This window comes from Diceros bicornis, chromosome 5 (assembly GCF_020826845.1).
Source record: "Diceros bicornis minor isolate mBicDic1 chromosome 5, mDicBic1.mat.cur, whole genome shotgun sequence".
Classification (NCBI taxonomy): Eukaryota; Metazoa; Chordata; class Mammalia; order Perissodactyla; family Rhinocerotidae; genus Diceros; species Diceros bicornis.
Window position 1 is genome coordinate 73,202,478 of NC_080744.1, and position 12,920 is coordinate 73,215,397.

Sequence of the window (12,920 nt, forward strand, 5' to 3'; positions counted from 1 at the left end):
GCTCATTTTGGGTCCTTTTGTTCATTTTCCTGCTTTGGTGGACTTTCTCAGTCCATCTGAGGACACATAGTGTCCCTCTCCTGGCTGAAAGAGCTCCGCTCACGATCTGCTGGGAGTCATTTGTATCTTTGTGAAATTTTACATCTGAGTAGTTTCTTTCCTAGGGAGAGATTGAATACCTACTCTCTAATCATGATAGGAACATTTTGTCCTTTCCTAAGGGAAATTTAGACGTTGGGGTCTTGGTGGGTAATGTGTTCTTTGGGTCTCTGTCCCCAATCTCTGTCCCATTCAGATGGCTAGGGTTAAGAAAGGAGGGTATGGCTATGACACTTTTCTGGGCCCCAGAAAAGACCTTGCCTGCCTTGCTAGACCATGTAGTTCTGGCCACAAGTTAGAGAAGAGACTGTGTACCTCTCTGTGTACCTGGTGGATGAGGATTGGGGAGAGGTGGAAGGGAGATGCAAGGAGCTTGGCAATATCCCTGTATTGCATTTAAGAGTTCTTACTGTGATAACCCAGAGAGCCAAAAGGAGAAAATTTGACAGACACCTAAAATAACAAATACAAACTTTGGATCTTCTCCACTTATACCAGCTGAGCAATGCTAGAATGTTCTTTTTCCTGCCTGCTCCCTCCATTTCCAATCCTGGGACTGGCCATGGTGATACCCACTTTCTATGGTTAACATGGCTCCAGGGAAGCAGTGCAGTGCCTCCCCTCACACCCGCAGAGATGCCATGGCCCTTTCCTCCTAATTCTCCATCACAGACTCATCTAGCAAAATTGGCCTTCCTTGGAGGTGGGAAGGGGAAGGTAAGTGGGGGCCAGCTGGGCCATGAGCCTTGGCAGTGTGTGGGGAAAGAGAACAGATGCTCAGGAGGTGGGCCCCATGGCCTGTGAGCACGGGTCAGGGGCTGTAGCCAGAGCCACTGCAACACATAGGGGTAGCTTGTAGTTTTTATGGCAGCAGCTTTAACTGTGTGACAGGAAATCAAGAGAGAAAGTATGTATCTCTCTATCTCTGTCTTTCTATCTCTATACCTATACCTATACCTGTGCCATGTCTCTCTACTTTTATCTCTGTCTCTGCCCATGTCTATACCTATGTTCTTATCCATACCCATATCTATATCTATATCTATATCTATATCTATATCTATATCTATATCTGTATCTATATCTATGTCCATATCCATATCTATACCCATATCTATGTTTATATCTATATATCTCTCTATACTAGATATCTATATCTATCTAATTCTCGATAGAGATAGACGTAGATAGACAGATGTGTTGATAGGCTCACGCTTAAGAAAAGACACGGTGTAGTTGTCAGTTCACATGATGGAGCACCATTCACACAGGGGCCTGGTTAGGTGGGGCAGGACAACCCTGTGCCCATCTGTGCCTGCTTGTCGGGACCTCACTCCCTGCCCAGCTCCACACAGCCATGGCCCTTTGCACCTTGTGGGGACCTTGCCCCATCTTGCCCTGTGGCTCAGGACCACTGGAAGGAGGTCTGCAACTCCAAGGTTAATAAAGATGCTGCAGAGCACAGTGTGCCTTCTGGCACCTTTCCTCACCCCCTGAATGACTGGGCAGGCTCTTACAGGTGTCATCTTGGTGATTAGGGGACTGCTAAGTGCCTTCTAGGGTTCCTGTGAGTGTTATGTGAAAGGAAACGATGAGAGCATTCAGCAAGAACATGTTAACCTCAGCACCACCATGAGCAGGGATTTGTGTAATAGGAGGGAAAGTTGAACTAAAAGGCTGTAAGTGCACAGGACCTGTGGAAATGCATGTGTCTTGAAGGGCCAGGAGGTTGTGTGTTGTCTCCCCAATGGCTTTGCCAACATTTCACCTAACACTGGCGGTAGAGCTGGGAACACCTTAACATCTCTGTGTCATATTGAAAAACTATTTAGTCAGGTGTTTTATAAAAGGATTATACTGTGTTTTAAATTTATTGTGTTTATTTTTCATAGAAATTTTGAATGCTGTAACCCAGAATCTGTACAGTTTTACTTGTAATGCGTTACCTTATCATCTTCTTTCAAGTTCAAGGTGTTGTTTTTTGTCATAAGGATAAATTTGTAGTGATTCCAGTCACATAGGAATATGGACACATTGCAGGAATCAGATTACATCAAGTAAATGAGTTGTGTTTTCCTCTCTCACAGCACAGAATATCAGACAGGATTCTGCTCGCCAAATGCCTGATGGTGTTGGGATTTGTCATCTTCATGTTCTTTCTCAATTCATTTGTCCCTGGTGTTCATCTTGATCTCGGTAAGTCTAATTTTTGTTAGCTTTTGTTGATAGGCTTTGCAATTGGTGTCACAGTCTCGAAGGGAAGATTTCAAAGCTTGTTCCCCAGACACTGGTGAGGAGGACTGAGATGGAAAGAAGGAAGCCTTTCTGCACTACCTCCAGTTTTGTTTTCTGGAGAAGAGGGAGGAGGAGGAGAGGGAGATGCATCTCCAGCCCCTGCTGTCTGAGTGCCACGGGTCGTCAGCCCCTCCAGGGTCTAACATTAGAAGGGATATGAAACAGAGTAGATATTATCATCTCTGTAATACTTGATAACCAGATCTTTAAACTATTCTCTGAGAAGCACCCCCAGAAGAGACAGGAGGTCATATCAGCAAGGCCACAGTCCTGCAATTTGTGCTACTTGACATGACGATTAGATGAGAGATTGTTTGTGAAAGGACCGGAGAATTACAAGAGGTCCACACAGCCCCCTCTCCTTGTTCTACGGTGCATCCCTTTTCCACATGCTGCAGAACCCCATTTTCCCACTTGCTCCTGTCGGTTTCTCTTCCCTTACTTTCACTGTACTACGACTCTCACTCTCCACTTTCTCAAGCTCTGGGTTGAGGTGGCAGGGCCCATCCCCTCTTGAGACACGGCCTCCTTGCACATTGCGCTCAGCGCATAGCTTGTTAACCCCCGCATCCTTCCACTCTTCATCAACATTTTCCACATTCCTTAGACTTTTCTTATTGATTTAACAATTTATCTCTATGGGGGCCTTTTTCAAAACAAAACAAAAACCACTTCCGAAACCCACCTCACATGAAAGTATAGATTTATGAGAAAGATAAATTTGAGGTGGTATCAAGGAGTATTTTCTTTAACCAAAAGCTTTACCTATAGTGTTCTTTCAAAAGTGAGCTCTGCTAAGATATTTTAAATATCTCTTTATAAAGATTTGATTTACTGCAACATTTGAAGAATATAACTTCTGTAGAAAGCAAAGCCTCTTAACTTTATGACATAGATGGAGAACATGGGCAAGCTTGTTATTTGCATCATTGCATTGCTCCTTTGGTTCTTGGCTACCATGAGAAATGTTTAGATTATAGGTCAGTTTCCCTTTTCTGGCATATGCAGAAAGCCACATTTCTAGTCTCACACATAGCACATGATGTACATACTTTTGACTGGGTGTCCTGCTTTATATCACGTATTCACAGAATTTGTTTTCTTAAATAATCTCAAATCCAATTTGCCAGGCAGCCTGGGCTTGGTTCCAAGCTGACAAGCTCTTTATCAGACCTGAGAACTGATCCACATAGAATCCTGGTGTAGTAATGAAGAATGCCAAAGCTGGAGTGGTAAAAATGTCATGAATTTTAATTGTATTTGGTGGATTACATCTATCAATTATGGTTGCAGTGTAATTATTTTTAATTACACTCCAGACATAATGTAATTTTGACATTATAAAGCTTTAATCACTACAAGAGTGTTAGGTGGTCACCAGTAGTATTAAACAAATACAATAAAATTGGTGTCTTCTGGGCAGAGGGGTTCCATTAGATAATTCTTTTGGGTGTTCACAGATTATTTTGTTTATTATTTGTTTCTAATTTTATTTGAGATTCCACTTTAAAAGAATATAGCATGTATTTTAAAAACTATAAACTGTGTATGAGTTTGCATGCAATTTTGTTAGCATTTGGCAGTGGTCTTTTTATAAATGACAATACTTAAAAAAAATCTTGATCACCCAAAAAGCTTCTTTGTGTCATCCTTTTGTAGTAATTCCCTGCCTTAATCCTAGCAACTCTTGATCTGTTCTCTATCACTTTAGTTTGTCTTTTGGAGAATGTCATATACGTGGAATCAGACCATATGCAACTTTTGGGACTGACTTCTCCCAAACAGCATAATGCCTTTTGGATTTATCCAAGTTGTTGTTTTTATCTATAGTTCATTCCTTCTGTTGCTGAGTAGTCTTTCATGGTATGGATACAGCATGGTTTGTTTATCCATTCGCCCACTGAAAAACATTTGGGTTGTTTCCAGTTTTTGGTGATTGTAAGTACAGCTACTCCAACCACTCATGTATATGGTTTTGTGTGAACTTAAGTTTTCATTTCTCTTGGGGAATTACTTAAGAGTGGGAATGCTGGGTCATATGGTAAATGTATATATTGCTGCACCATTTTCCAGAGTGTCTGTAGCACTTTGTACTCCCACAGCAGTGTGGGAATTCCAACTGCTCTACATCCTTGCCAGCAATGGCATGATTAGACTCCCTCTCTTGGAGTTCCACAGCACCTTGTACATGCCTTAAATCTAGAACTCACATGGTATTCCAAGCATTTGTTTACCTCTCTGCTCTCTGGAATCCCTCTCTCTAGTTAGACTCAAGGGTGTGGTCCATGTCTTCTAAACTTTTTTCTCCTCAGTGCCTTCTGTTAATGCCTGACGTTACTAGATACTAATCTAGTATCTATCTAGTAGATACTAATCTGGTAGATACTAATCTAGTATCTATCTAGTAGATACTAATCTAGTAGATACTAATCTAGTATCTATCTAGTAGATACTAGATCTAATACATTAGTAGATACAAGATATAGGTTTATGGAATGCATGAACAAGCTTCTTACTGATTCTCATAGATTCCAGCTTAATTATTGTGAGAATTTCATATGCGGTTGACTCAGCCTGGGTTCCCTAGAGAGCAAAGCCTCAGGTAAAGGCTTAGGTGTGAGTTGTTCTTGGGGGACTGTGATCCCAGGGAAGAGAAGTGAGGCATGGGGAAGCAGAATATGAAGGAAGAGAGCCAAAACAGGGCTGCATCATCATCTGGCCACCATTATGGGCCACTGGTTGCTCCATCCCATAGGATTGTCTGAAAAGAAGTATGAAATGTGTCTCAGGATTGTCCATGGGTTGCGTGAGGGAAAGAGGGAGCATTTACCCAATGGCCCCCCTCACCCATTGGTCCAAGTTTCTCCCTATGGAATGCCAACTTGCACGTGCATTTGGCTGGTACACGCACAAAGGCCACACAACAGAAAAGCCTCAGTTGGGAAGCAGATGTTGGTGCATGAGTTCAAGGGCAGATTCAGTCAGGGTACACCTGCATGAGGACACATCCACACAGAGCTGGCCACTGCCACAGGCTTCGAGTCAGAGACAGGAGAGCCCTGAGGGACCCAAAGGTGTGCAAGAGTAGCACAAAGTGAAGTAACACAAAGTGAAGAAAGAAAAGTGAATAAGGGCCACGGCCACAATTCATGTGCATCGGGCAAAGAGATATTTCCCTGATGTGCAAGGAAGGAGCTTTACCTCATAATGTGCACCAGAATTAACTCCAGATTGCTCACTTGTTACATATGTAGGTCCATAGTCCCTACGTGAAACTCTTGGTGCCAGATATGTTTCAAAACTCAGATATTTTTGTTTGTATTTTACAAAGACAATTCAGTGCACATACTGAATTGTATCTAATGTAAACCCCCCCAGAGATTCAGGGCCAGCACCCTGTCATCTAAGCATTAATATTTCTGCAGTGAAGCATGAATATTTGTACAAGGTGGGATAAATTAAGACCACAAATAGCCTCATTCGGTTCAAATCAGGTTTTGTTGAATTTTGACATAAAACTTATGAAAAATTTTGCTTTTCTGAACTTTAGGATTTCAGAATTATGGACAACTGATTATGAAACTATAGAATCAGTGAGTTGCCTTTATCTGTGGCCTTAAAATTTATAACTTTGATTAGCAATTTTCTAGGTCTCTTTCTTTGACAATTAGTACAGAATGTCCCCCTAGGTTCTCTCACAATATAGTTGATTAGATTTAAGTTCTTTCTGTAATTTTTTTCCCTGATTATGGTTTCTAAATTGCTAATGTTCTCAATGTCCCTTGGTGTCCTCTTATTGAACAATTTTATTGTCTTTGTGAAAGTATTTTTAGCTACCAATAAAGCAATCAGCTTGATCAGTCTTAAGCAAAATAGGGGATTATTAGAATGATACTGGGCTAACTGGCAGACTCCAAGGGATGATGGGCACTGAGGGGGCAGACTCAGGAAGAAGAAAGGCAACCAGACAGAGGGCATGCTCCTGTCCCCCAAACACCCTCCATTCACTTCTGGTAGCCTAATGCTTCTCCATGGATCATTTTCTTGTCTTCTGCTCATGGCAGAATAGAGATAGTCTCATTAGATTCCCGATTTATAGGATCTTAATTTCAGCCACACAGAGAGCAAAGGCTATTTTGAGTCCTAAATTTCCTGATGTAGTCTTATTGCTCAGATTGGGTTATCTTCCTTTCCTAACCCAGAAATTATGACCAGGAGGAGAGGGGCCACATGGTAAAACGGCCTGGAGTGGCTGGAGTTACAGTTCTTAGAGAAAGGGAGTCATTGTGAGCTGGACAGATATCCCCAAAACTTTCTAATATACTTCCCGGGTACTCTAACTTCTAGTAAGTAATTCATTTCAATTAAATCATTCACTTATTTATCCAATCATTTACTTCATGCATTTGTACAATAAATGCAGGTGGTCGTCGAGGGGCTGGGGATAGTGTGGTGAACGTAAAAACCAAGTCACTGCTCTCATAGGTCTCCCATCCTAGAAGGAAGATGGATCTATATTGATTCATGTAAGGTGCAGTGATTAAGACACTGAGATCTTCAGAGGTCTCATAGTCTCATGCAGGGGCAGGGCAAGGGTACTAAGTTATAAAGACAAATATGAAAACTTCACAATCAAGGTACAGATGAACTATTGTAGGTGTTAAAATGGAAGAGAACTAGAAGTAGGCGGGGGAAGGAAATGGAGGATGAGGAGAAAGAAGAAGAGAGGGAGGAGGAGGAGGGGGAGGAAGAAGAAGAACGGGAGGAGGGGGAGGAAGAAGAACAGGAGGAGGGGGAGGAGGTGGGAGAGGAGGAGGAGGAGGAGGAAGAAGAGGTCACATCCAACAGAAAAGGTAAAGAAATGCCTCTTGGAGGAGGCAGCATTTGACATGGGCTTTGACAAAAGAGTAGGATTTCAAAAGTTGAGGATGAGATTAAAGATTTCAAACAGACAGAGCAAGTTGAGCAAATACAAGGAAGCAAGTGAACCTTGCAGAAATTCCAATATAAAACAGTAATAATTGGCCTACAGTGGCCCGTAGTGTATGCCTGGCTACTGGATGGTAGTGCCCCAAGAGGTGGGTCAGTAGCACCCTTCACACTGGGCGAGTGGTTCAGAAATGTTATTGTTCTGAGTGAGCTCAGACACTCACCAGCCCACAGGATGGATCTGTTCTTTTTATGGCTGAGAGGATTTGACCATGTTGTCTTCTGGCCAACATGTTATCTAACCATAAACATAGACTGGTAGTGTGAAATGGTACATTATAACAAGAACACCAGTGTATTAATTTCAAATAAGAGCTGTAACTGTGAAGGGGACAGTATATTTGGATCTTGGGGTCAGTCAAAGGGTTTGGGTGTTTAATGGCATCATGCTGTGAGTGCCTGTGAGTGACAGATGAGGAACTGAGCCTCTGATTAAGTCACATGATCACTCAGTTAGGGAGGGCTGAGATGATCTAGTTTTGGATGTCTTTCCAGGACTCCATGCTCCCTCAGAGAAAGGCTTTTTCTTTATATTGCCTCAAAGTAGACTTAAGGGAATGGTGACACTCACCTGGGTTGGAAGGATGATTTGGGCTCAGATACAGTGAGATGGAGGAGGGTCTCCGTCAACAAATGGAGAAGATGGTGAGGAAAGCTTCAGGGACAGAGAAATTCGGGAAACCTGATCCATCACTATAAATGAAACAAAAATGCTAACAAAATCCTCAAAAGAAATTAGGAGCTCTAACTGAAAAGACTGGCATAATAGAAAAAAACCTTGATATGTGTTTATATATAAAGCATATGAGGCAATTGTTACATGTAGTTTGTGTTAATCTGGTAATAAAAATATTTAAATCCCTAGATAGCTCCTTCCTACTTTTTATCAAATATTCATCTTTTTTTTTAACTTCAGAACAACAGCATTTTTATTCTTATCTAACAATTTATGAATAGAAATGACATGAAAATTAGGAGAGACTTTCCTCTTCACTTTGATTTTTACTCCATTTGTTCCATTTGAATGTATGTTAAATAATTATCAAAATTAAAGTAATATTGAGAGAAAACATGATGATACTAAAAGAAATCCTAAGAAGTTATGCATGTACTTCTTGCCTGACTCTAGGCAGTTTTATAATTTGTAAAAAGCTTTTTTTTTTTTTGTAATGAGGTAACATTGGTTTATTACATTATATAAATTTTAGATGTACATCATTATATTTCAATTTCTGTGTAGATTACGTCATGTTCACCACCCAAAGGCTAACTACCGTCTATCACCATACACATGTGCGAGTCACCCCTTTTGCCCTCCCCCTTGACAAGGGAGCCAAGAACATACAATGAAGAAAGGTATGTTCTTGGCTTCCTTGTCAAAAATTAGCTGTTCATATATGTGTGGGTTTATTTCTGGGCTCTTGATGATTGGTGTGTCTGTTTTAGTGCCAGTGCCATGCTGTTTTGATTAGCATAGCTTTGTAGTATATTTTGAAATCAGGGAGTGATACCTCCAGCTTGGTCTTTTTTTCTCAGGATTCCTTTGGTTATTCAGGGTCTTTTGTTGTTCTGTATAAATTTTAGGGTTCTTTGTTCTACTTCTGTGAAAAATGTTGTAGGGATTTTGATAGGGATTGCATTGATTCTGTAGATTGCTTTAGGAAGTATGGACATTTTAACTATGTAATTTTTCCAATCCAAAAGCACAGAATATCTTTCCATTTCTTTGTGTCTTCTTCGATTTCTTTCAACAATGTTTTTTAGTTTTCAGTGTACAGATCTTTCACCTCTTTGGTTAAATTTATTCCTAGGTATTTTATTCTTTTTGTTGCAATTGTAAATGGGATTGTATTCTTAATTTCTCTTTCTGCTACTTCACTGTTAGTATATAGAAATGCAAATGATTGTTGTATATTGATTTTCTATCCTGCAACTTTATTCATTTATTATTTCTAAAAGCTTTTTGGTGGATTCTTTAGGGTTTTCTATATATAAAATCATGTCATATGCAAATAGTGGCAGTTTCACTCCTCCCCTTCCAATTTGTATCCCTTTTATTTCTTTTTCTTGCCTGATTGCTCTGGCTAGAACTTCCAATACTATGTTAAACAGGGTGGTAAGAGTGGGCATCCTTGTCTGGTTTCTGTTCTTAGAGCGATAGCTTTCAGTTTTTCTCCATTGAGGATGATATTAGCTGTGGCTTTGTCATATATGACCTTTATTATGTTGAGGTGCTTTCCTTCTATACCCATTTTATTCAGAGTTTTTATCATAAATGGATGCTGTATCTTGTCAAATGCTTTCTCTGCATCTATTGAGATGATCATGTGGTTTTTATTCTTCATTTTGTTAATATGATGTATCATGTTGATTGATTTGCAGATGTTGAACCATCTGTGCATCCTTGGAATAAATGTCGCTTGATCATGGTGTATGCTCTTTTTAATGTATTGATGTATTCAATTTGCTAGTATTTTGCTGAGGATTTTTGCATCAATGTTCATTGTCCTTGTCTGGTTTTGGTATCGAGTTAATGTTGGTCTCATAGAATGAGTTAGGAAGCTTCCCCTCCTCTTCAGTGTTTGGGAAGAGTTTGAGAAGGATAGGTATTAAGTCTTGTTTCAGTGTGTGGTAGGATTCACTGGGGAAGCCATCTTGTCCTGGACTTTTATTTTTTGGCAGGTTTTTGATTACTGTTTTGATCTCCTTACTGGTGATTGGTCTATTAAATTTTCTATTTCTTCTTGATTTTGTTTTGGGAGGTTGTATGATTCTAAGAATTTGTCCATTTCTTCTAGATTATCCAATTTGTTGGTGTATAGTTTTTCATGGTAGTCTCTTATAATCTTTTGTATTTCTGAGGAGTCTGTTGTAATTTCTCCTCTTTAATTTCTGATTTTATTTGTTTGAGCCTTGTCTGTTTTTTTCTTGGTGAGGCAAGCTAAAGGTTTGTCAATTTTGTTTATCTTTTCAAAGAACAAGCTCTTCATTTCATTGATTTTTTTCTATTATTTTTTTTAGTCTCTGTTTCATTTATTTCTGCTCTGATTTTTATTATTTCCTTTCTTCTACTGATTTGGGGCTTTATTTGTTCTTCTTTTTCTAGATCCTTTAGGTGCACTGTTAGATTGTTTATTTGAGATTTTTCTTATTTGTTGAGGTAGACCTGTATTGCTATAAACTTCCCTCTTAGAACTGCTTTTCCTGTATCCCATAAATTCTGGCATGTCATATTTTCATTGTCATTTGATTCTCCATTGATTTCTTCATTGACCCAATCATTGTTCTGTAGCATTTCATTTAATTTCCACATATTTGTGGCTTTTCTGATTTTCTCCTGTAGCTGGTTTCTAGTTTCATACCGTTGTGGTCAGGAAAGATTCTTGGTATTATTTCAGTCTTCTTAAATTTATTGAGATTTGTTTTGTGGCCTAATATGTGATCTATCCTGGACAATGTTCCATGTGCATTCAAAAAGAACGTATATTCTGTGGTTTTTGGATGGAATGTTCTCTATATATGTATTAAGTCCATCTGGCCTAATGTGTCATTAAAGACAGTGTTTCCGGGTTGATCTTCTGTTTAGATGATCTATCCATTGGTGTAAGTGGGGTGTTAAAGTACCCTACTATTATTGTGTTACTGTCTATTTAATAGTGGCTTTATATATTTAGGTGCTCCTATATTGGGTGCGTAGATATTTACAAGTGTTATATCTTCTTGTTGGATTGTTCCCTTTATCATTATGGAGTGCCCTTCTTTGTCTCTTGTTACAGTTTTTGTTTTAAAGTCTATTTTGTCTGAGATGAGTAGTGCTACCCCAACTTTCTTTTCATTGCCATTTGCATGGAGTATCTTTTTCCATCCCTTCACTTTCAGTTTGTGAGTGTCTTTAGGTCTGAAGTGTGTCTTTTGTATGCAGCATATATATGGGTCTTGTTTTTTTAATCCAGTCAGCCACCCTATGTCTTTTGATTGGAGCATTTAGTCCATTGACGTTTAAAGTAGCTATTGATATGTATGTACTTATTGCCATTTTGTTACTCTTTTTCTGACTGTTTTAGTAGTTCTTCTCTGTTCCTTTCTTCTTCTCTTGCTCTCTTCCCATGTGGTTTGATGGCTTTCTCTAGTATTATATTTGGGTTCCTTTCTCTTAATTTTTTTGTATTTATTATGGGTTTCTGGTTTGTGATTACCATGAAACTCATATATAGTAACCTACCTATATAGCAATCTATATTAAGTTGATGGTCTCTTAAGTTTGACCTCTTGCTAAAAGCTCTACTCTTTTACTCCTCTCCTCCCACATTTTATATTTTTGATATCATATTTAACCTCTTTTTTTGTGCATGTGTATCCGTTACCCTCTTATCATGGAAGTAGATAATTTCAGTACTTTTGTCTTTTGACCTTCATATTATCTTCATAGGTGGTTGATCTGCTACCTTTACTGTATGTTTGCCTTTACCAATGATTTTATTGCCTTTTTTTGGATAATTTTCTTATTCCTGTTTGTGGTCTCCTCTTTTCCACTTAAATAAGTCTGTTTAGCATTCCTTTAAGGCTGCTTTCTTGGTGATAAACTCCTTTAGTTTTTACTTGTCTGAGAAACTCTTTCTCTCTCCTTCCATTCCAAATGATAACCTTGCTGGGTAGAGTATTCTTGGCTGTAGGTTTTTTCCTTTCAGCACTTTAAATATATTGTGCCACTCCCTTCTAACCTATAAGATTTCTGCTGAGAAGTCAGCTGATGGCCTTATGGGGTTTCCTTTGTGTATGTAACTTGTTGCCTTTCTCTTGCAGCTTTTAGGATTCTCTCTTTGTCTTGAGCTCTTGACATTTTAACTATGAAATGTCTTGGTGTGGGCGTTTTTGGGTTCATCTTGTTTGGTGCTCTCCATGCTTCCTGTACCTGGATGTCCGTTTCCTTCCTTAGGTTAGGAAATTTTTCAGCTGTTATTTCTTCAAATAGATTCTCTGCCCCTTTTCTCTCTCTTCACCTTCTGGGACACCTAAAACAGAGATGTTAATGCAGTTGATGTTGTCCCAGAGGTCCCTTAGCTTGGTGATTCAGCTTGGGTGATTTCCTGTAGTCTTTTGTCAGCTCGCTGACCTGCTCTTCGTATCATCTTCAGAAGAATGGTGGTGACCAGCTCTTGGGTGACCAGCTGCATTGTCAATGAGCAGTAATATTTTGAAAGAAATCATTTTTTCTGAGCATTAGGTCTCAACAGTAGGCTTAAAATATTCAGTAAACCATGTTGGAAACAGGTTTTGTCATCCGGGCTTTATTGTTCCATTTATAGATCACAGGCAGAGTAGATTTAGCATAATTCTTAAAGGCCCTAGGATTTTTGGAATGATAAATGAGACTTAGCTTCAACTTAAAGTCACCAGCTGCATTAGCCTGTAACAAGAGAGTCAGCCTGTCCTTTGAAGCTTTGAAGCCAGGCATTGACTTCTCTCTAGCTATGAAAGTCCTACATGGCATCTTCTTCCAATATAAGGCTGTTTCATCTACATTGAAAATCTGTTGT

General features: G+C 39.4%; 1 protein-coding gene across 2 annotated transcripts in view; it reads left to right on the plus strand.

The window, feature by feature from the left end:
- OCA2 (OCA2 melanosomal transmembrane protein) overlaps window positions 1–12,920 on the plus strand; it is a 341,967-nt gene that overhangs the window by 138,025 nt on the left and 191,022 nt on the right. For both annotated transcript variants that reach the window (XM_058542240.1, XM_058542242.1), the window contains one exon: window positions 2,187–2,295. In XM_058542240.1, coding sequence (XP_058398223.1) covers window positions 2,187–2,295 — 109 coding nt within the window. The remainder of the gene's footprint in view (window positions 1–2,186; window positions 2,296–12,920) is intronic.